This window comes from Megalobrama amblycephala, linkage group LG11, assembly GCF_018812025.1.
Source record: "Megalobrama amblycephala isolate DHTTF-2021 linkage group LG11, ASM1881202v1, whole genome shotgun sequence".
Classification (NCBI taxonomy): Eukaryota; Metazoa; Chordata; class Actinopteri; order Cypriniformes; family Xenocyprididae; genus Megalobrama; species Megalobrama amblycephala.
The window spans coordinates 28,192,488-28,217,360 of NC_063054.1; the positions used below are offsets into that span (position 1 = coordinate 28,192,488).

The window sequence follows — 24,873 nt, forward strand, 5'->3', positions numbered from 1 at the left end:
TTGCATTTACATTAAACAATACTAAAATTAGTTCAGTGTTTGTATGTTTCAATAAGTGCTGTTTATTAAAATCAACTCATAAACACATATCATGTTGATAAAGTTTTTATACAATCAAGTCATAAACTATATGGTATAAAATAATTGTGTTTTATTTGTAACTTTTTTTGCTATTCGGTTAATAATTTATTTTCACCTCATCAGTCAAATCCTTTACTTCAAATACTACGGTTTCACAGACAAGGCTTAAAGGGATAGTTCACCCAAAAATGAAATTCTGTCATCATTTACTTACCCTCAAGTTTCTTTCTTCTGCTGAACACAAAAGAAGATATTTTAAAGAGTATGGGTAACCAAACAGTTGATGGACCCCATTGACTTCCATAGTATGGAAAAAATTACTATGGTAGTCAATGGGGTCCATCAATTATTTGGTTACAGACGTTCTTCAAAATATCTTCTTTTGTTTTCAGCAGAAGAAAGAAATTCATTCAGGTTTGGAACAACTTGAGGTTAAGTAAATGATGACAGAATTTCATTTTTGGGTGAACTATCCCTTTAAGTCAGATCCCAGACTAAAATGATGTTTGAGCTGTTTAATTGAAAGCAACTTGCATTGATGTCTTAAAATATGTCAGTGCCATTGTTTTGTCTCAAGATTCACACCAGTAAAGTTTTTTCTAAGGCATGTTTATAAAAGCTAGGCCCGCCTAGAGTATCGGTTTCAACTGATTCATTTAAAAGATTCGACGACAAAGATCCGTTTGCGAATCGGACATTTCCAGTGTTTGGGAAAGAGGCGGGACAGAGTGAGAGAGAGTGAGATTGCTATGGAGACTGGTAAACTGTACCGAACAGGAAGCGCAAAACCATCAATATTGATTCAGTAAACCTTTAATGGTTTCGTTATAGAAGCTAACATGAGTATTTTGGCTTGACATTGCTGCAAATGGTAGGTTTGATTTCCTTGCTTTTATGTACTGTACTTCTAGGCCATTTTATTGTTGCTAGTGTGAAAATCTCAGCACATTTGTTTACCTTAACATGGGAATGTAATCCTGATAAAGAGACCTTGATGTTGTGGTGCCTTAGTATAATATGACTGAGGTTTACGCAGGCATGATTGGATGGAGCTGAATCTAAAAGGTCTGAACTTCAGTGAAAGATGCCTCAAGCCCCCAGAACAAAAATGCAGACCAAACTGAGCTCCTGGACACCTCTAAATCATCAGCTCTCCAATGCTAATGTACGTGCATCAGTCAAAAATTATAGTATATGATCTTCAGCTTGGTTTGCCATTAGAAATATAGATTCAATTTTAAGCTACAGTTGCATTGATAATTAGTTATAGCATAACTGATTATAGTTTCATATCATATCAAATGTTTTAGTATCAAAGGTAATTTCTGTAAACATTTTTGCAGGTTTTTGAAGAGAGAAGAAATCTGCTTGGAAAGTGGGTAAGGCATGCACTTGCTGCAATGTTTACACTTTCTTGTTTTTGATATTTGCTTTGCTGATATATTCCTTTTTTGCCGCAGTTTGAGAAGTGGACAGACAGCCAGAGGAAACAGGTGCTACAAGATTTTTTCTCCAGATGTTCTGTGAACCAGCTGAAACATTTTAGACAGACTCTGAGCAGCTGGGTACCAGAGGAAGCCCTTGACTTCACTAGAGTCCTTCCCAGGGTCATATCCCTCTATATATTTTCATTCCTAGACCCCCGAAGCCTCTGTAGATGTGCTCAGGTATGTATTATTGCCATTTATATTATTGCCTTACTGTGTCTATATATACCACAGTTTAAATATTATTACAATTTAAAATATCTGTTTTCTATTTTAATATATTTTTAAAATATAATTTATTCCTGTGATGGCAAAACTAAATTTCAGCAGCCTTTACTCCAATCGTCAGCGTCACAAAATCTATCAGAAATCATTCTAATATGCATATTATTATCAATGTTGAAAATGGTTGTGTAAAATTTTTTTTGTGGAAATTTACTTGCATTTACAGCATTTAATTGAAATAGATTTCTTTGTAACATATATATATATATATATATATATATATATATATATATATATATATATACATTCTTTGCTGTCACTTTAGATCAATTTAGTGCATCCATGCTTAATGAAATTACTAAATAATAATAAAAAAAATCTTACTGATCCTAAACTTTTGAACTGTATTGTATGCTTGACATTAGCAAATTCTCTAATCACTGTAATATTTTCATTTGCAGGTGAGCTGGCATTGGAAAAACTTGGTGGAGCTTGACCAACTGTGGATGCCTAAATGTCTGAAACTAGGCTGGTGCATAAGCTTTGCTCCAACACCATTTGAACAAGGTGTATGGAAGAGGCATTACATAGAGACAGTGCAGGAGCTTCATATTAGCAGGCCCAAGGTAAGATAATGTGGAGAAAGAGAGAAATATCCATTGAGAAATGCTGGAATCAATGTATTTTTTGTTTTCTCTCGCATATTGCAGATGCCTGTGAAGGAAGACTTTACTATCCCTGAGGTGAAAGTAATTGGCAGCGAGATCGTGGGGTCACATCCTGTGACCGGCCACAGGGAGTTCAAGTCTGACCTATCGAGTCTGCATGGGAAAAGTAAAGATGGGAATGGCTTGGTGAAATCAGCCAAAGGTCTTCCTCCGTGGAGAGACTCAGACAGACATCCCACCGACATAATACGCTTTAACTACTTGGATAACCTTGACCCAGTTGAGCATGCAAGAATAACGTGAGTGAACCTATTTTGTTTTTCACACACAGATACACTACCTTTCAAAAGTTTGGGGTCAGTAAGACATGCATACTTTTATTCAGCAGAAAATGCATTAAATTCATAAAAAATAGAAAATTCTAAGCCATTTTTATTGCTATAGGCTCATAAAGGGAAAAAGTGCTTCTTCCAATACAACAACACAAGAAAAAACAACGAAAGCACCATCTCACTCAACATACAAGCTGCGCAAGGCTAAATCTTTGGTAAGCCAATATAATTGTCATATGACTGTGCTGTTGATTTGCACTGAAATCAGCAGCAGCAGCATGCAAATAATTCTCTAGAGACTATAACCAAGAGGCATCATGCATACTGAACAGACTTTATGTGGAGTATCATGGAAATGTGCTGCACAGAGGCAAAGAAGGCACTGTGTTGCTGGGCAAAGAAAACAGACATATTATATTCTATAACATATGCTGAGTATTTTATTAGAAATATAAGGGGAATCAGGGCTTTTATTTGTTTATTTTCCCAGATGTTTTTATCCTTGGATCTCAGTGCAACAGGAAAGCAAAACCATAATAGGCCGCAATGGGCAGCACACAATTTACAAGCACATCCGACTAACAAGGACTCCATAAAGAGACTTTCCCAGACCTCCCAGTGGAATGCAGGGATACGTCCTGGTCCTGTAAGGCCTCCAGTGCCCAGACTGAGTAAGGAAGGGCTCCGTGCATCACAGAGATCCCATAGAAGCACACCAAGTAAGCCCATATGTACTTTCAATACCAGTCTTAAATAATATATCGTCCTTTTATGTTTAAGTTAACCAGAACAAGGATGTAAAATATTTTTAAAAAATATTTAAATCAATATAATTAATTATTAATGACACTTAAAAAGCGTAATAAAATGGAAAATGGTATAATAAGCATTATTCTGTTCCAGCTGTGTCTCTTTTTGATGGACAGCCATGAAGGAGACCAATATATGAAGAATCAAATGAAGCTTGAGACATCTACTGGATGATGTTGTGATAGCAACATGAACGACAAAGTTAATTTATTATTATGTTTTTAAATATGTCATAATGACAATAATGTCTTAATTTTATACTGACAGACAAAGCACAATGCATTCATATTATTGTTTATGTTATGTTATTGTTTATATTATGAGTATTAATTTGTCTTCCCTGAGTACCTCACATTTGTTGTTGTCCACTAGATGTCCCTGTCTGCTCAGAATGATTAAAGGGATAGTTCACCCAAAAATGAAATTCTGTTATCATTGACTCACCCTCAAGTTGATCCAAACCGATCCAAACTTATATGAATTTCTTTCTCCTGCTTAAGACAGAAGAAGATATTTTGAAGAATGTGGGAAACCAAACAGTTGATGGTAGCCGTTGACTTCCATAGTATTTTGTCCATACTAAGTCAATGGTTAGTGAAATTCATACAGGTTTGGAACAACTTTAGGGTGAATAATGATGACAGAATTTTCATTTTTGGGTGAACTATCCCTTTAATCTTTATTCATATAACTTAGTTTATTGTTTATCATATTGCCTTCTCTATATTCTCAAATATAACCTGTATTTAAACTGATTAGTGTCTTTAACATGGAAAATAAAAAACAAAACAAATATATTAAACAATCATATTACATTTATGTCATATTGATATGAAACACAAAAATTGATTAAACTGTGTGATTAAACTATACTCATCTAGCTGTACTCATATTTTTTCACTGACCTTAATGGTCCTGGGGAAAAAAAAAAAACAATGTGTATTCTCTTTTAATCAGGTAAAGCCTTAGAGAGCAGTGTTTGCATACACAATTACACTAAACAAAAAAGAAAAAAAAAGAAATGATTTTATCTATTTTTTCATGAGTTATCTTAAATCATTTTGTCAGAATAATCAGTCTTTTTAAATATATATAAAAATACCAAGGTATAGAGGTAACGTCCGTGTATTTCAGCATCCAAACTTCTCAATAAAATCAGCCTAAAAAAGATGTCAGTAGGAGATCTGAAGGTGTAGGGTCATCCAGAACTCAAAGACATAAGCCTCTGAATGACCAGCGCCCGATAAACGCTATTGGAACAGGACTTTTATTATGAAACTTGGACTCTCAGGTGGCCATTTTGAATCAGAGCGCCTGTCGCTGTGTTCACGCCGCTGGCTGTGTTGCTGAGATGTCTAGTACACTCAGTTGACTGCAACTGAAGTTGGAAAGTGTAAGGTGGAGCTGTCCGAGGGTTGAGTCGGTAGAGTTGACAGAGGCGAAATCACTGGAAAAACTATATTTGCGGAATTTATTGGTAAGTATGATAAGACTTTATATAGGTGTCTAACTTTTTAAAATAATGGGGAAACGCTTTTATTCCTGCATACGCTTGAATTCACAATAGTCAGCGCGCGAGCCAGAAGAGTGCGTTAGCTCTTGCTCTCTGTCAAACGTCTCAAAGCCGCAGGAAATGTGGCTTCAGGTCACTAGAAAAAAGTACGCTTTTTTTTTAAAGATCTTAGTCTGGTTTCAGATCAAGTTTTGTCTTTCTTTATTAGTTGTGTTGTTTGAATTTGCGGAAACAAGAATGTTTGTAATTTACATCAAGATTTTAATCGAAGAGAAAGGCATTAGTAGTCCTCAAGTGATTTATTTGGTGGCTGTTACTGCGACAACGGTTATTAGGAGTATTTGACAAGTTTTAAAAGACATTAAAAAGGTTACATATTCATTATGTATCTATACTAAATATGTGTACCTTTTTAATTTGTTTGGTTTACAAGCATACTGGTATTTTACAGGGAAGCCCACCCGCTGGCGGTTAAATTGAGATGTCATTTGGCAGTCTCGTGCGAGCAACGGGTTTAACTGCAAACGGTTGATAGGATTTTTAATGGAAATTAGGATTTGAAAAGCATTATATCTCATAGTAATGACTAATTCATGTGTATTTTGGTAAGGATGTAGACTGCTGACATAGTTTGAAGATTTATCCCCAGTACAATTTACTGAAAAATGACCAGTAATAATACCAGTGTGCCTCGGGTCAGTTTGGACGAACAGTGCTAATGGAAGATCATTTTACTTTGTAAACATTTTTTGCATAGTTTTCATTTTCTTCTGTTGTTAAAGATTGTGACTATTTTCTAAAATTTCCAAAATACTAGCATTCCAGCCATGCAGTAAATGTGATTTTCCCTAATATGTAGCCCTGGCCTATAAAATTGCATTTCTCAAGATAAAGCTTCTTTCAAAGTGCTAAGCTGGGAAAGAGAAGCTCCAGGTTGTTATTGTCAACACAAGAGATGGCAGCTGTTTCTTTACTGACACTCAGGAGAGCTGGGAAGCTAAAAACCCACCCATTGGATTCTGTACAGGGACAGATTTAGTGCCAGTTAGTTTGAAGTGAATCTGACAAGTTGCCAAATTGCTGGGATACTTCCAGTTTCTTTAATGCTTTCATTTTTGTTCTTCTCTGGACAGCCAGAGGGTTTCTAGATTTATTGTTTTCCCAGATCAATTGTTAAAATGCTGCCTGCTGCCAGACGGATGGCGACAGCTGCGATGCTCTGCGCGCTGGTTAAGCCTCTGGCTATGGCTTTGCATGATATCTTTGAAATGACAGGGATTTTATTTCAGGGTAGTTTGACCAGCCTCACATCCTGACAAAGTTTTCATTGTGTTTAGAAAAGCACAGAAGCACCTGAAGTAGGAATGCCAACGATTAATTGTTGATAAAACGTATCAGTGGTCGGTTACGCAAAGTCATCATTCGGCAGCAGACACACAAACTGTATTCATTTGTTCAAGCCATGCAATGGATTAGGTAGACTAGCCGTTTTATTTCGCAACATAATTAACCAAGGGTCCAAAAAAACCTCCAAACAAGAGATTTTACTGATCATAAGACCTACTTACTTGTGTAAACGCCACAATAAAAGTACATAGAATAAACAAGTAATAAGATCTGGTTGATGAGTGATGATCTTCCAGCGCTATTTCAGCTGTGTGCTCCTATTCTATGGCACATGGTAAATCAAGACCTGTCAATCTGAGCGATCAAACCAATCCAAGTTTACTCCAGCTGTGTCCGATTGGTCTCTACTACACAACTTCCCAACCACCCACCACACCCAAGATCCAGTTTCCATTGGTTGAACTTCCAAATGACGTTGTAAAACACTGCATCATGATCACGACGTGATCGGATCCCGGAAGTCCTATAGCTTTAGCCAAGAAGCATGTCATGACCATAGACTGTAAAAAAAAAAAAGATGGACGACGCACCTTCACTCTCTTCAATTGTAGTAACTGAAGCTTCACTTTTCAGGCCTCGTGTGGCACGCTTGGTCATGACACTCCGTGATCTACGCATTGTCTTTTGTTCTGTTTGGGCTTGTTTGAGACCACCTGCTCTAAATAAAGATATGCAATCCACTATGGTTAACTAAAGTTTTGCAAAGTTACAAACCAAAATGTGGCTCAATAGCACCATATTCTGTTTACACGTGTGTGAACCTGTTTTGTGTTGATTAAGCAAGTGCTTGTTGAGTAACATGATAACTTGGTAGCGCATCCCGCTTCGGATTTAAAGGTTATGATTAACAATTAATTAATAACTCATTTAAACAACAATCTATTATGGGAATTTATGTAGGTTGACATCCCCAACCTGAAGATTGATGATAATGTAGTTTTTGTGGACAAGTACTTCCTCTTACAGTAATATTACCCATGCAGAACTGCCTAAAATGCCTTTCTGTTCTCTTCTGATTATAGACTGCTTGCTCATGCTTTTTTTTGTACACTCTCTGATATATCAGTCTGCAGCATCTGAACAGTGGGAATATTTGGGGCCTAAATTAGTTTGCATTACAACCACACATGTGCTGCATTCATTTTCAAAGCCTTTCTTGCGGAGGAGTTAATTGATTAATCCGAGTCACTTTTCTTTTTCAGGCTTTGTTAGGCATCTCATCTCATGCCATGGTGGCAGAGTACGCAAAAGATCGCGAAAGGGAATGCAAGTGGTAGTAGTGAATGTGCAGCATTTTGGCAGTGTGTAAATGCATTGTGTGTCGTCCAAAAGGCCTCCGCTGCCTCATCCAGCTGGCAACAAGGCATGTGTAAAATCACTTGTTAATCCACAGAGGTCGTTTGTCTGTTCAATGCAGTGCATGTGTAGTGACAAAACAGGATGCACCCTCAGTTGTTTTCACTGTCCAGGGTTTTCTATGCGTGATTGGATTAGTCTACTTATGATTTCTCAAGCTTTCAAAGCTGATTACATGATTACAACAGTATTTTTTACTTTTAGGTTACATTTTCCATCATCTAATGCTTACTTAAAGGGTTAGTTCACTCAAAAATGAAAATTATGTCATTAATGACTCACCCTCATGTCGTTCCACACCCGTAAGACCTCCGTTCATCTTCGGAACACAGTTTAAGATATTTTAGATTTAGTCCGAGAGCTTTCTGTCCCTCCATTGAAAATGTATGTACGGTATACTGTCCATGTCCAGAAAGGTAATAAAAACATCATCAAAGTAGTCCATGTGACATCAGTGGGTTAGTTAGAAGTTTTTGAAGCGTCGAAAATACATTTTGGTCCAAAAATAACAAAAACTACGACTTTATTCAGCATTGTCTTCTCTTCCGGGTCTGTTGTCAATCCGGGTTCACGACTCCGCAGTGACGCTGCTGACGTGTTATCCGGTGTGCTCGAGCTTCGTTTACAGTCTGAGGGAGATGCACGCTGTATTCAAGCTACTTTACATTGTTTGTATTTTGGTATTTCTATATTTTTTAAAATGGTGCGTAAGTGTGCATGTCACGGATGTCCTAATCGCCAAAAACAACGACGTAAAAGTGCATTACCAACGCCGACAGATGAAATGATTCAATGGAATCAATTCAATGGAATCAATTCAATGGAAAGGTTTCCGGAAGAGAATACAATGCTGAATAAAGTCGTAGTTTTTGTTATTTTTGGACCAAAATGTATTTTCGATGCTTCAAAAACTTCTAACTGACCCACTGATGTCACATGGACTACTTTGATGATGTTTTTATTATCTTTCTGGACATGGACAGTCTACCGTACATACATTTTCAATGGAGGAATAGAAAACTCTCGGACTAAATCTAAAATATCTTAAACTGTGTTCAGAAGATGAATGGAGGTCTTACGGGTTTGGAACGACATGAGGGTGAGCCATTAACCCTTTGAGCGGTACGGTCCCACATATGGGATTTTTATTTCAGTGCCTCTGGGCGTACGGTCCCACATATGGGATTTCGAACGTTCAGCGATGTCACATAACTGCCAGGTTCAAACTGCGCTTTCGCGCTCTGGCTGTGAGACGGACGCGCGCAGCTCTTGTCATATATTGCAGCTATGCAGTGTTTTCAGCCACATAACGTTTCTTTTAAGGTTTCAGACATTTAAATACGCATAAGCACCATTAAAACAATATATTTAGAGTTTATAAAATACACACTGATGTCAGACATCAGTGGAAGGAGCAATAACAATCCATTCGTTTACAATTTGCAGACATTTATTCATATCAGATACACATAATGGGCCCAAGTAACTACAAAGTTTACTCTATCATTCTTCCAGTTCACCAGCCACTTACTTGCATATATTTTGGGAGAAAATGATGAATTCACCTGCTTTAAATCCGACTGACAGGACTCTGCGAACTGGGGGGCAAACTAAGATGGCGGCACCCATCTCGCATTATAGATCAAGATAAAGATCATTTATAAAGGCTTTTAAAAGACAAAACACACTCAGTTACACATATTTGAGGATCGGAATATCAGATAGTTGATAACATGGTAAGCAAGTTTGTGAATATTTTAAATAAACAAGGAAAAACAAAATAATAGCGATCCACCTGTCATACAGTGTTATTGTGGCTGCGTTCAGCGCTCGTGACACGCATGACGCGTCGCTATGGAAACATTAAAGGCAAACGTTCTAAAATAACGGTCGCCTTAAAAAAACTCACTCTGGGGGGACAGTTAGAATATTTTAAACTCACGCTCGAAAGGGTTAATGACATAATTTTAATTTTTGGGTGAACTAACCCTTTAAACATTTTAAAAACACTAATAATTTAATAAAACTGTTAAATGTAATGTAATCATTAAAAAAATTAAAACATATCTATTTTTTTATGCTGTGATGTTTTTATATGTTGTAAAATCACTTTTAGCATTTAAAATAATTTATTTTAGTTTTTAGTGTTTTATTTTTAATTTTATTACACTAAATATTATAGAATTATAATATCAGACATTTATTGGTTATCAACCATGACACCCAAATAATTATAGTTATTGCACATAATTATAGTATTAATGCATCCCTATAAAAATGCATATTTTCCAATATTTAATGTAGATTCAGTTTAAATAAGATTTCCACTTCTCTACTAGTATTTAATGCTTTATTTATACATCTCTTTAGTTTATATTTAAAAGTTAGCTTAATGTTGTGTGGTACTTTTATAATAGACCATGCTAATTTATGATCAAAAAGATTATTTTCTTTCCACATCATCTGGCTTATTGCATTTGTACAAGTAAATCCAGTTATGGTTTTGTTGGCTTGAAGCAGATGGACTCTTAGACTCATAATGTGCTTAGTTACTCTGACCTCTAATAAACAGTCAGATATTTGTGTGTCTTTATCAGCAAATTGCAGCTGTGAGATTTTACTAATGCAGAACAATCCAGTAGCCTGATTTGATTTGCTCGTCTACTACTCAGAATGCATGATGAACTAATATTGACGTGAAGTAGGTAAATTGTCTGCCTTTCCCTGGGTCTTATCTTTCACATCTGGTGCCAGTGTATTCCATGCCTTAGTGAAATTCTTGATTACATTCTGAAATTTTGCCAGAACATGTCAATTGCACTCAACCAAATGCATGACCGGTAGTTGGCACCGCATCAGATGTACTGTACTGTACTGTGAAAGACTAGTGTGATGTTTTCTGTTGTTCACTTTCAACAAACTTCCTGCTTGTTTTACACTTTCTTGTTTCCTCCCTGTTTGTCAGACAGGCACTGATGCTGAGGTTAATCACAGGGGAAGTAGCTTTTGTGAAGTGTAATGATTACAGAAACCACTGGTAATATTTTTACATAATATGTTAAGTAGGGTGTTTGTGAAAGCTTGTACCCTGCTGTTGTTCCTGAGAACAGAAGCATGGTTTTGCTATCTGCAGGTGATCGTGTAGGTGATAACTCTACTGTGAGTTGGAGTGTTACCAGACCTGACTTCTCAGCTGGCATTTGAACTTGACTGTAACCTTGGCCGCCAGAGTTGTCTGGCTCTTCTCAGTGATGCTGCTTTTTCATTGAATTGAGCAGCTGCTGGAAGTTAGATTTATGATGTTTTTGTCCATGGTAACAGTCTGTGAAAGCACTGTGAATGAAATGCATCATAGCTCAGATACTTTCTCTCTCTCTCTTCCTCTCTCTCTCTGTCTTTAATTTAGACTCACTTGTTTAAATTTATGTAATCTGGTCCTTTACTGTTTATTTGTTGCTAACTATTTATTTGGAATGGAAGGTTAGCCAAATACCAAGTGTTCTTTTTTTCCTGTCACCAAGAAACAATGAAGTGGTTCAAGAAGCCTCCATGACCCAGATATTTTTTGATACAGTCAGTCAGGAATCTAAAATAGATGCAAAGCTAATAACCCCTTTTTGCAACAACTACTAGTGTACTAGGGTGAATAATTAGTGCTTTTGTTAAGCTAGTAGTTTTACAACATACCATAGAGTCATGCTAATTACATATGGGCCCATAAAGAGCCCAGAGGTTTGTAAGTGTATGTTAGGACATCTACAGACCACAACCTTTCTCTGTAAGTAGGACTACATGATTTGGGAATACAATCTAAAATCTAACTTTTTTATTATTATTGAAATAATAAAAAATACTGTTGTTGTTTTACTGTAAAGTAAAAAAAAATCAAGTGTTTAAGAACAGTAAATTAATATTTTATTTTACAGTGTTAACTGTAAAATTACAATACTAATATTTTATATTCTTAATCTGTTCATTTTTAAATGTTAAACTATTTATTTTGGTGGAAAACTGCAAGGGCCCAGGATTAGTTCACTTCAGAATTTACCCACCCCCATGTCATCAAAGATGTCATCAATGTCTTTCTTTCTTCAGTCAAAAAGAAATGAAGTTTTCTGAGGAAAACATTACGTAACATTACGTAATCATGTTGGAAAGGTCAAGCGTGACATAGGCGAAAGTACCGATCCAGTGTATACAAAGCGAATATGCGAGGACTAAGTCAAACGCCCTTTACAGAAAAAAGGTAAAACAACGATGTTGGACGATTTTGAAGTTGGAGGAGAAAATGAGATGGAGTTTTTCACTCTGTGAACGTGTGACCTTTTCAACATGATTATGTAAAGCATGGCGCAGAGCAGTGCGAGACGAGCATTTGTGGTTAAAGAGTATAATTGTTTTTGTTTTTTTAGAAAGTGGCCGATCGTTTCGCTAGACGAGACCCTTATTCCTCAGCTGGGATCATGTAGAGCCCTTTGAAGTTGCACTGAAACTGCAATTTAGACCTTCAACCTATTGTACCCCAGTAAAGTCCACTATATGGAATGTTCTCCTCAAAAACTGTAATTTCTTTTTGACTGAAAAAAAAAGACATAAGCTGCATTTAATGTGAACTGAGCCACTTTGAGACATTTAAAACACATGATCATGAGCTACCTGTGTATAAAATTACATGGTGCCATGCTTCACGCTCCGCATATTCATTTAATTAAATCACAACCTTTGTGATTAGATAATCGCACTAAACCATATCACAATTACAGTTTTATTTTGATTAATTGTGCAGCCGGAGTTGTAAGATAACCAATACAAGCTTAAATTAGGCTCCTCTTCACATGGCTCTTTGTATCTCAGTGCTTTTGAGATGCCAAGATCACAAAACAGAAGTGCTATTCAGACCAAAAGCGGATTGTAAGAAGAATTGTACGCCTTATAAGTCCTACATGTTTTATGATGGGCTGCGGAGGTCGCCTCTGAATACCAAACCCCCATCGATTTACGCACTGAGGCTGTTTTGTGTTTTACGCGCTCTTTCCTCTGCCTGATAATCCAAAATGCCAACATTGGCTAGATGAAGTTTTGCCTACTTTTGTGAAGAGAAGCCATTATCTGAAGGATCTAAATGTCTTTAGACACTATAAACATTCATACTTTTAGGACCAGAGGTTCATACATGGTGTTTGAATGGGATGCGTTGTTTTGGAAGTTTTGCTCCACCCCTCATGACCCCATTGAGCACAGTGTTACGGCAGAGGAAGCAAGGCAACCATTGTGACACTGTTTATGACGCCCTGCCTTCTGCCACATTTCCCGCCCACCAGTGCCCATGTAGGGGCAAAATTCAACCAGTCTCCTTCAAGCCTTAGTCACATTTACTGCAGCCCGAGGGAGGCACAGTTCTCTTAACCCAATTTTAGGTTTGCTATACTTCACAGTCAAAACAGAGAGGTCTTTAAAAATGGATGAAACCATGAGGTCTCGCCCTGTGGTGTCTCTGTTATGTTATACAGGGTGGAGCAGAACTTGTGCCTTTTAGACTTTTAAGTTTTTTGGTTAAAGAACTCATTATTATGACAGGCCTTTGCTTTTAGTCTTTTGGTGCAGAATATCACATCTGATATGGTTTAAGAAGCAGGTATAAGCTCTGTGGTGTTCTGAGAGCTTTTTTAAAGTAAACAAAATGCACTTGTGCACGGATCACTGACCTTTCTGCACTGGGTTGGCACTAAATATTTTATTGTGCTTTAGACCACCCTGTGCAGTTAGCAAGCTGTTGGATCAATTTGTTGCTACAATACCAAGTTCCACTGCAATTATGGAGCAGGTTCTTTGAAAAACATCATATTATTTGAGAATTTGATACAATTTTGTGACAGTATTTGAAGTTATATGCTATTTAATTTAGGAGTCTATGAAGTGTAGGTGTTCTGACAAACAGTGTGAGGGTGTTGTGTAATTATCTAAAATAGACATGGCTGGTAAAGTTAAAGACACAGTATTCATGGCAAGAACTAACATAGTCACCTATGAAATCCATTTTATTCCTTCCCAAATTACAACCTTTCTGTTTTAATATTTCTGGATTCTGTTTTAAAGGGCTAGTTCACCCAAAAATGAAAATTCTGTCATCATTTACTCACCCTTATGTTGTTCCAAACTTGTATGAGTTTCTCTCTTCTGTTGAACACAAAAGAAGATACTATTTGATAAATGTTGGTAACCAGACAGTTGACGGTAGCCATTGACTTCCATAGCTTTTTTTTCCTACTATGGAAGTCAATGGCTACCATAAACCGTTTGGTTACCAACATTTATCAAAAAATATCTTCTTTTGTGTTCAACAGAAGAAAGAAACTCATACAGGTTTGGAACAACATAAGGGTGAGTAAATGATTTTAAGGTGAACTAAGCCTTAGTGGTTCTTAAAAACCAATAATCAAATAATCAAAAACCATGTCTAATCACTTGAATTCATAAGCTGCTGTCCGTAACTTTTTTGGTTAAAAATGATCCAAAATCAATTTTTGCGCAAGTACATAACCAGCCAGTGTTCAAAACTATCTCCTTACCCGATTCACAACGGTAAGTTTGTAATGTTTTATAATTCGGGTGGTACTTATTATTTGCACGGTTTGACGTGATCCGAGCTAAGCGATCATTAGATTTAAACACTATTGGCAGCGCAATTTACTGTTATGCTTTTTTTTTCCTCAGTTGGTCAGAACAAAAGTGGCAGATTTGTTACTTACTTGTTCAGATGACATTCTCCAGTGAAAATTCTTATTTTGGACTTACTTCAAGACTACAGGTGCAGGTCATATAATTAGAATATCATCAAAAAGTTGATTTATTTCATTAATTCCATTCAAAAAGTGAAACTTGTATATTATATTCATTCATTACACACATATTGATATATTTCAAATGTTTATTTCTTTTCATTTTGTTTATTATAACTGACAACTAAGGAAAATCCCAAATTCAGTATCTCAGAAAATTAGAATATTGTGAAAAGGTTCAATATTGAAGACACCTGGTGCCACACTCTAATCAGCTAGTTAACTCAAAACGCCTGCAAAGGCCTTTAAATGGTCTCTCAGTCTAGTTCTGTAGTCTACACAATCATGGGGAAGACTGCTGACTTGACAGTTGTCCAAAAGACGACCATTGACACCTTGCACAAGGATGGCAAGACACAAAAGGTCATTGCAAATGAGGCTGGCTGTTCACAGAGCTCTGTGTCCAAGCACATTAATAGAGAGGCGAAGGGAAGGAAAATATGTGGTAGAAAAAAGTGTACAAGCAATAGGGATAACCGCACCCTGGAGAGGATTGTGAAACAAAACCCATTCAAAATTGTGGGGGAGATTCACAAAGAGTGGACTGCAGCTGGAGTCAGTGCTTCAAGAACCACTACGCACAGACATATGCAAGACGTGGGTTTCAGCTGTCACATTCCTTGTGTCAAGCCACTCTTGAACAACAGACAGCGTCAGAAGCGTCTCGCCTGGGCTAAAGACAAAAAGGACTGGACTGCTGCTGAGTGGTCCAAAGTTATGTTCTCTGATGAAAGTAAATTTTGCATTTCCTTTGGAAATCAGGGTCCCAGAGTCTGGAGGAAGAGCGGAAAGGCACACAATCCACGTTGCTTGAGGTCCAGTGTAAAGTTTCCACGGTCAGTGATGGTTTGGGGTGCCATGTCATCTGCTGGTGTTGGTCCACTGTGTTTTCTGAGGTCCAAGGTCAACGCAGCTGTATACCAGGAACTTTTAGAGCACTTCATGCTTCCTGCTGCTGACCAACTTTATGGAGATGCAGATTTCATTTTCCAGCAGGACTTGGCACCTGCACACAGTGCCAAAGCTACCAGTACCTGGTTTAAGGACCATGGTATCCCTGTTCTTAATTGGCCAGCAAACTCGCCTGACCTTGACCCCATAGATTAGTATTGTGAAGAGGAAGATGCGATATGCCAGACCCAACAATGCAGAAGAGCTGAAGGCCACTATCAGAGCAACCTGGGCTCTCATAACACCTGAGCAGTGCCACAGACTGATCGACTCCATGCCACGCCGCATTGCTGTAGTAATTCAGGCAAAAGGAGCCCCAACTAAATATTGAGTGCTGTACATGCTCATAGTTTTCATGTTCATACATTTCAGTTGGCCAAGATTTCTAAAAATCCTTTCTTTGTAATGGTCTTAAGTAATATTCTAATTTTCTGAGATACTGAATTTGGGATTTTCCTTAGTTGTCAGTTCTAATCACCAAAATTAAAAGAAATAAACATTTGAAATATATCAGTCTGTGTGTAATGAATGAATATAATATACAAGTTTCACTTTTTGAATGGAATTAGTGAAATAAATCAACTTTTTGGTGATATTCTAATTATATGACCAGCACCTGTACAGTCTGGTATTCCGAAGTACAGTATCCACACCGAAGTGGTGATTGACAGCAAACTTTAGATTCATCCGTGTTGAGGAGCCGTGCCAAGGCACAACGCACGTAAAGATGATAATTCTGCAAACAACTGCATTTGCAGGTTTCAAACAGAGATGGCAACAAAGAGGCAAAATTACAGACTGCAGCTGTAAAAATACAGTAATTTATTAATTTTTAATCAAATGAAGCCATAAAACAATAGTTTAATGCATCTTTTCAAATTTAATCATATGTTAATTTAAGTTCCTTTTTGACAAAATGGCGCACAACTTGTTTGCCAAAAAAGTTGTTTACTGTTAAAATTAAAACATGGATGAAAAATTGTCATTCCTTAAAATAAATTTTAATAACTTTATTATTAATATTATTATTACTTCTGTACATTAGTAATGTATTTCTGTCACAATTTCTTCAAACTAAACCCAACTTTTATTTTGACTCGTTGTCATAAAGCCCTCTGAGTTTCTGTGTGTATATAATATGATGATAGTTTTTATCAAACTAAATGCTGAAATGTTTGGGAAGTGAATTCTTAGAGCGGCTCTGGAGATGAAGTTCAGGTGAAGTGTCCTCATATAGTGAGACGAGTGTCACGTGTGCTTGAGAATGTGTAATAGATGAAACTGTGCTGCTCATTCACACAGAGACATGCAGAACGTGCAGACTTCATATTTATATAGCAGTCTAATATTCACAGATACTAGTTCATATCGCAGTTTTCTTAATTGTATAGCACTACTTTTGATTTATTCGTCAAAATTTGCCAAATTCCATGACATTCCGCATTTTACTGTTAATTCCATTTTTATGACTAGATTCCACAATTCCGTCCGCATTTTCCATGTTTGTTATGCCACATAAGCCCTTTGCATGGTCATGGTTTGTGTGTACCAGTGTTTTATACTCCGATGTGCTTGCACAATTAATCAAATAAAATGTTTGATATAAAAGGCTTTGAGTGCAAGTAAGCCACAGCACTCGGTTGTGTCTGTAGTCTGCTACACATTCTCTGAGCGTGGGGTGTAATGTTCTATTTTAGCAGTTTTAGATTGGCTCCCCATATGAGCATGCTTTACACAAACACCATCTGGGAGTGCAGTTTGCTTTAAGGGCAGAAATGTACTTTATACAAGCGTGTACTAATTTTCAAATTAGTATTGTGTTCATTTTTTTTATTTCAGAAATTGTGCAAGCAAGTTGCTAAAGTATTGATTTAAGACGGAGTATTTTGCTGATTCACTCAGTATAACTGTTACAGTATCTGATATTTTTCTTTGGCTATGTTTAGATGCCCCTTATGAGGTCAGTAAATAATATTTGTCCATTATGAATGCTATATCAGCAACAGCAGAATGGAGAGAAACCACTAGTGATGAGCCACTTGCGGCAAATGGACTTGTTGTTTAGACTGACAGGAAATGGCTGTTTTTACTACACTGTTATTGGGTAGGCTAGACTTTTGAGCTTATTGTGTGGTGTTCTATCACTGTGTTTTCTGCACTGCTCTGGTGTTTTTGACAGACCGCGCTGAGCATTAAAAGATCAAGAACTCCCACACATTGTAAAGTAAGGTCGCTTTGCTACTTTTCTCCAGGGATGTTATTGCAGAGAAAGCTATCTTTCTCACCTGGTTTTCTCTAGCATTACACATATGAGCATGTAAGGGTGTGTGCGTGTGAAGCTGACACATTGCATACAGTAATATTTAGACACTAAATCAGTTTTATGTCTTAATATTCCAACTCTATATTGTATCAACATCATGCTGCTGTTTGTTAGCTATGTCTACTAATAAAATAAAATGACAACAGCAAAAAGCAAATTGTTTTGTTTTCCACTAAAAGACTGTACAAATGGAAAGTGTGATTTATGGCCTGTCTAATAAATGTTGGTGTGTATATGACACCAAACCACTAAACCTTACATCAACATTTTGGTTTGTCAAAAGAATTAGCATTAGTGGTAATTAGGTGTGGGCAGTATGACAGAAAATATTAATTTTTGAAGTAGTAATTAATTTTGAAATAGTCATTTTTGAATAATGATTTATATAAGTACCCATATAGTTAATCAAATACTTTATGCATGAAATGTTTATTATTTTGAGATTTTCAAGATTTTCATATCTGTTAAAAACAAAAATATTAAAGCTGCAATATGTAAAATTTTTGCAGTAAAATATCCAAAAACCACAAGGCCAGTGTCATATATTTTGTTCAGTTGAGTACTTACAATATCCCAAATGTTTCCAACTATTTGTAAATCGTGAGAAAATCGCAATTTTAACCAAGGATTCAGGATTCAAGGATTCAAAACACAGTCAAGGGAAATGTATCTGTTTTGATACATTTATAGACAGAAAACTAATTATTGTTATATAGCTCAACACGTTTAGTCTTATGAACATCCATGAACATGATTTCTGCCCGAGTCCCACCCCGATTCTTTTCCACCGGCTGTGAAACATGTCCCAAGATTTCTCGTTCAAACTTGGCATCATCAAGCTACGCCTTTGTTTTGAATAGGCAACCTCTAGTGGACGGAAAACTACATAGTGTACCTTTAAGTACTTTTTATATTACATGCTAAAGCAAAATAATGGGATAATTATGAGCCATTAATAAGCTCCTGAAAATATCTATTTGTAAAAAATTTTTTTGTTACACCATAGTAAACTGACTAGCTAATACAGCAGTTTGAATGTACTTGTGGGCAAGTTTTGCATTCAGTTTATGTGAGCTGCTTGTGAGTTTACAGTGCTCTTAAAGGAAACAGGATTAGAGGAACCCCCCTCAGTCATACTTCAAATCCCACTGAACCGACCCATCATTAAAATCGCATTCTTGTAAGATTAGACATCCAGTCTATTTTTGCTACTGCTTGCAGTTTAAAAAAAAAAAAAAAAAAAAAAAACACTCCTGCTGCCCATTTCAAAATGTTATCATTGGCATGTTACCAGTTCAGAAGGGGAAAAGACCCGTTATGTATACAACAATAATTAGACTTAGTTAATATTTGCACTTGCTGTACTGAAGCCATTGTATTTCTCCTTCAGCTTTTCTTGTCCATCTACACTTGTTTTCTATGGTGGTTTTGAAGTTTTACACTTCATTGACTCTCATGCATCTTAAACTCTAGATGAACTGAGGGGTGTGGCTCTTAAGAGCTTCTTGAATGGCTGATGTGTTTCCTTTATGTCTGGGTTTAAACACTTTAATGATGTGCAGAATGGATATCAGAAATCGACACATTTTCCTACTTTTACATAGGCTTTTCCCTTCTATCCTATAAATATATAGAGGTAAATGAATCTTGCCTCATGATTACAACCAAATCTTTTAGATGCATGTCTAAAGATGTCATCATCTAAAAGTTCAGTCATTGCCTAGAGGTGCTATAATTTCATGATGTGGACATTGTTTTTGGGACGGATCACCATCTGTTTCACCACAATTGCTTCTGCTGAACGTAAGTAGAATGATCAAGTGAAGTAATTCATCTTTTAGTCAGCAGCCACAGTTTGTCAACAGATGTAATGTTATGTTCTTGCACTGTTATGATTGCTGTGACACTATTAAAATAATCACACTTCTACTTGTCTACATTCTACTTGGAGTTAGACTGCTATATGTGCCAGCCAAGTGAGAATGGGAACTGAGAGTTATTTGCTTGAATATTTCATGCTGTCGGTCATTTGGCCTGGGTCGTTTGAAGAGCCCATCTGCCTCTCGCAGTCAAACAGCTTTGTCCTGGAGGTAAGCAGCTGGTCAGAGTCTAATGCTTTTAAAAATGGACCCAGCTCCTCCTAGTCAAGTCTAGTACTTGATATTGAGTAATTTGGAGTGTCTTTGAGCTTCTTTTGTTTGAGGGGGAAAAAAAAGAAAAAAAGAACTGAATTGGATTTGAAAATGTTTTCTTTACTTTTATATCTTTTGTAGTCTCTTTCTGCCTTTGAATGGACGAACCAGTGTTATATTAGCATGATTTGAAGTTTAAGTTTTTCTTATAACATATATTTTATTTCAGATTTATTTCAGTTAGAACAATTTGTAATAGTTTTATTTAACAATAACATTGCTGGAATTAACATTATTTGCTATATGAGTCGTCATGTTTTTGGTCCATTTTACCTGAAGATTTTAGATGTGTATATCTGCTGAAAGACATTGGAGTACTACCTAGAAGACCTCAAAGCTAAAGCTAACCACTTTTTCAGCTGCATTGGTTCCAGAAGTACTTTTTCTATTCTGTTTCTATTTCAAAAGTCTTTGTTAAAGCATTATAATCCATGAACAAAGCCAACCAGCTATGAGGTAAATCACAACATTACAAACTTTGATGTGAAGCAAAAAAGTATTTGAAAATTGTACAAAAATATAAAGGTACAAGAGTATGTACTTATCGGCTTTAGCGATAGAAAGAACTAAAATCCAATGAAGCAACAGTTAACCAAACAGTCATTTAAGATAATATTTGCGTAAATACTCGCCAAGACTGATAATATGTGTATATTGGGATCATGCACTGTCAGAGGCGTCTTTGTGCGCTCGCTTCGGATCTGTCAGTTAGTGCAAGTAGTAAGATCGTTTTGTTTTCAGTTTGATAGAGGAGGCAGTTTCATTTCTCATGCCATCAAGAATTCCCTATGAATATTCACAAAGTTGGAATGCTGCGCTTTAAAACAATACCAACTTGTGCTAAGAGGAAGCGCGAGTCATCCAGAAGCGAGCAGAGAAAAACCGCTTTTTTCATGGACAAAGGAAAGCTACTCCTCAGAAAACGAACAAATTAAGATACTTTTAGACGTTTAATTGCTATTTGGAGCATAGGGATCGCTAGATGAGGGCTTAATGAACTAATTTTTTAATACTCAAATTCGACCAAAATTTTAATTTTTCACTTATTTTGTCTGTAGCTTGAAATTAGCCTGTGTGCATTCTGACTCCTTTTGCCAGCACAGGTTTAAGTTTATTGCAAAATGTTCATACATACTCAAATTTTTAAGTATTAGGCATAGGGAGACCGTCTCTTACATCATTTGCGGTGCTTCATGGGAGTGGCTGAAACAAACAAGATCTTTTGGCATGTTTTTGCTTTTCGCCTCTCTGATTGGTGGAATTTTCTGGACAGCATCATGGGTAATGTAGTTTTTACCACAAATTCTGTTGTTAAACAGGATTATTTTTCAAACTAAGTTGAAATAGTGTGGGCTAACTATCAATTAACAACCTTGTAGCTCACAGTAAGGCTGTCTTTACAGGTTTATAAGTTATTGTTAAAATCAATTTTCCTATGGAGAAAATGAATGAATGTCCTTAAGAGTTTTTACTTTTGGAACCTGACTGTTGCACAGTTTTGATTTCTTAGGGTCTTTAAAACTCCCTTTCCTGTGTACATAGGAAACCTTTTACTTTATAAAAACTAATGCCAAGCATGTGATGTGATTTATGATGTACTTCTCCAAAAATGTGATCTAGTTTTGATCATCTAAAAACCTTCCATGCTACGTTCAGCCAAGAATGACGCAGACGTCACTCCCTCCTTGATTCTAGGTCAGGACGTAGTGTTCATCATATTGCAGTTGCCGAGGAAATCTGTTACTCAAATGTGCTTTGCTGTGCAATAGCCCTTAAGTTGTCATGGAGATTGTTGGCATCCTGACAGGCTAGTGCATGCATGTGTGTGGCAGTCCAGCTTTTCTGGAAGGAATGTTATTTCTAGAGTTGTGATTTTTCACTAATCACTAATTTCACTAATTTCATCATAATATTTTGAAATAATTCTGTGTATCTGACCGCTCTAGTGCAATATGCCCCCAAAGAGAACTGAATTCAGGATCTCATAGTGTAGAGAGGCAGCTTTCTGTGCATGTGCTTTGCGTATGTGTGTCATTTAGCGCATGTAACACATTGAGATCGTCTTGAGATGTCTTATTGTGCTTAATAACTTAAAAAATCAATTATTTTGTTTTTATGCTTCGATGCAGAATCGTTCACTTTAGCATTGCAATGCATCATAAAAAATTATCATTTTCCACAGCTCTTGTTATTTTTGATTGTTTCTTCAGTTTATGCAATCTTTGAATTTCTGCTTGTTTCAGAGATTCTCATATTTCATAAATTGATCAGAAATATTCCATTTGAATGCTGATAATCTGAAAGCCGGGATTCATCATTTCAGTTTAATCTCAAATGATAACTGCTATTCAGCATATGTTATTGTGTTATTGGGGTCACTGGAAAATTCCACTGCGAGTTCTGAAAAACATGTTTATTCTCTGGGAATTCTCTTTTCCTGATTCCAATACCTGGACCTGCTGAGAGGGAAATACCACAGATAAAATATCCCTATGCTGCTTTGACCCAGATCATCGCAGGCTAAAGAAGATCCTACCAAGATACTGTGCACTTTTTGTTACCAATCTGGAGTTGGTTCAAAAACACGGAAGAATTTATCTATCACGGTGTTTTTCATTCAGAAATTCCACTGGTTTTGCAGAGCGTGGTGAAGACAGGCGTACAGTGATGACTTCTTTAGAGAGAGAAAGGTGCAGAGACGGAGGAGGGAAGGGAAGACCACTCATCCGGCTCATGCGTTGAGCAGCCGTATGCCCATATAAGGGCGTGTGACTCCATGGCAGAGTCCCCGTGGGGTCCGTTCATGCCCTGTACTCAGGTTTGAGGGGGGGGAAGGGGAGTTTGAGCACTATGCACACTGACAGATGGGAGTCGAGCCAGAGGGAGGCAGTTCTTTATCTCTCTATCTGTCTGTTAGATAGAAGGACTGGGTTTATTAGCACAGTTGCAATGTGTGAGGGCAGAAGAGGTCGATGTTTTAACTGGGATCAGTGATCTTAATCCTCAAAAGAAAATCAAGGAAAGAACGTGTGACCGGAACGCCGTCTGGTGGAAGGGTTGACCGTGAGTATCAGTGTGTGCTGACAAAGGGGGAAAGAAAGCTCATTTCATGCCTCTCAGAGAAAAAAGTCAACACATGTTGATATCAGCCCGTCTTTTGTCAGCAAAGCTCTATAGAGACCTGCTTTGTAGATGACTTTATCATGAAGGCAGCTTCCTTTTTCCTTGACAAATGGATTGTTAATTTGGCAACTTAAGGGTGTTTCCCAACTTGTGTGACAAGTTTTTTGTTTTCGTCATGAGCATTCTTTGCATGAGTGCTTGGTCTATGTTTTTTTTTCCTTTTCCGTGTCTTTGTAGGTGTAGTGCTAGTTCCATGTATTGATGTATTTCAGGTGTAGTTTCATGTATTGCAAGATTCATTTTAACAACCAACAATGACCATATAGAAAGGTGCTGTAGAAACGGTATGCATTGCTGTCATGTGCATATGAGCCTCTTTAGAGAGTGTCTCTGATGGTTCCTGCCCTCTAGAGTGTTTTTGGGTTGCCATTAGTTGCACTTGGCTGAAATTTCTCTAGATATTTAATCCCCCAGTTAACATGAAACAGCTGTGAAGTGCATTTTAAATCTCACAGAGAGCTATCCATGATAAATTTATTGAAACGACTGATTCATGTCATTGTTTGTTTTTAATCATTAGCTATCACATTGCAATCTTTGTTGCAGTCACTTTTTTCCCCATCAAGAGAGCGGTGCGTTCAAACTAGATTGCAGCATATACTAGTGTTGTCATGATACTGGAATTTCCAACTTCGACACAAAACCTTCAAAAAATATCGACATTTCATTTTGTTGCAATAGCTTACACGTGGAATAGGGAGGCTTTATTTGAACCATTGAACTAAATTTACAAAAAAAATACAAATAAGCAGTCAGTAATAAAATAAGAACAAATACACAAATACAATAGAATAAAGAGACAAATAAAATAAACATAGCTTTAAGTTTTTCAGGTGGGTCCAACAGTAATATTCAGGTAAGAAATACTACAGAAATGAAAGTAATCAAATGTAAAATAACACTGGATAGTCTTCATTGTAAAAATGAAATTCAGATGAACCCTTTAAGACCTGAAGGCTTTTTTAGAGTTTTTTTTTTTCTGAGCAACACACACAAAAGTAAAGACTCATAACTCCAAAACTCTAGCAAGGAGAGTCAAAAGGTGGGTATCATTTGAGAGAAAACATTTTAAATTTTAAGAAAATATAAATTACATTACATTTGGACATTATCTTGCTGAGAAACAGCTGATAAAAACAAAAAATATATATAATTTTTTTAAAAAATAATTTCTTTTTTTTTATTTGACATGGAATAACTCAGGAACACAATAAGATCGCTAAAAAATTCTTTTTTGATGATGCTCTCCTATATGTGAGCTGCATCTGGTTCAAATTTCGTGGTGATAGCAAAAAAGAATAGTTTGAAAAAATGTTGTTCATTTTTTCCGCAGCCAGGTGGCGCCAACGGGCGGTAAACTCCAGTTTAGAGGCACTTCTCAGCAGTCGTTAGGATTTTTTTAAAAATGGTTAGATGCATTAAAAAGATGAGATTCTAAGCTTTAAAATGATATCTATTTTGTGTTATTCCACGTCGGAAAACGAACATGGATGGGTCCGGGAACAT

At 36.7% G+C, this 24,873-nt stretch overlaps 2 protein-coding genes across 10 annotated transcripts in view; both read left to right on the top strand.

Annotated features, from left to right (window-relative positions):
- The first annotated feature begins 753 nt into the window (after positions 1 to 753).
- Positions 754 to 4,473, top strand: fbxo16 (F-box protein 16). 2 transcript variants are annotated; one of them, XM_048208097.1, is made up of 9 exons: positions 754 to 952; positions 1,093 to 1,246; positions 1,425 to 1,460; positions 1,542 to 1,748; positions 2,255 to 2,419; positions 2,504 to 2,760; positions 2,906 to 3,008; positions 3,284 to 3,512; positions 3,697 to 4,473. In XM_048208097.1, the coding sequence occupies exons 2-9, from the start codon at positions 1,166 to 1,168 to the stop codon at positions 3,723 to 3,725; spliced, it is 1,107 nt and encodes a 368-aa protein (XP_048064054.1). In that variant the 5' UTR covers positions 754 to 952; positions 1,093 to 1,165; the 3' UTR covers positions 3,726 to 4,473. The 2 variants fall into 2 exon arrangements, with proteins under 2 accessions (XP_048064054.1, XP_048064053.1); XM_048208096.1 differs by having other exon boundaries at positions 758 to 952; positions 1,118 to 1,246.
- Positions 4,474 to 4,908: 435 nt separating this feature from the next.
- Positions 4,909 to 24,873, top strand: part of fam49a (family with sequence similarity 49 member A) — a 33,856-nt gene continuing 13,891 nt past the window's right edge. For 2 of the 8 annotated variants that reach the window (XM_048207187.1, XM_048207188.1), the window contains exon 1: positions 4,909 to 5,080. The gene's annotated coding sequence lies outside the window, so the exon portion shown is untranslated. Of the gene's footprint in view, positions 5,081 to 23,055; positions 23,248 to 24,873 lie in introns of those variants that run through there. The other 6 variants (XM_048207189.1, XM_048207190.1, XM_048207191.1 and 3 more) reach the window with 5 other exon arrangements.

Excerpts from the sequence above, each read along its gene's own strand:
- fbxo16 (XM_048208097.1), top strand. The coding sequence starts at position 1,166 with ATGCCTCAAGCCCCCAGAACAAAAATGCAGACCAAACTGAGCTCCTGG. Across the intron at positions 1,461-1,541 it reads GAAATCTGCTTGGAAAGTGG|TTTGAGAAGTGGACAGACAG; the intron begins GTAAGGCATGCA and ends TTTTTGCCGCAG. Across the intron at positions 3,009-3,283 it reads TGCGCAAGGCTAAATCTTTG|ATGTTTTTATCCTTGGATCT; the intron begins GTAAGCCAATAT and ends TTATTTTCCCAG.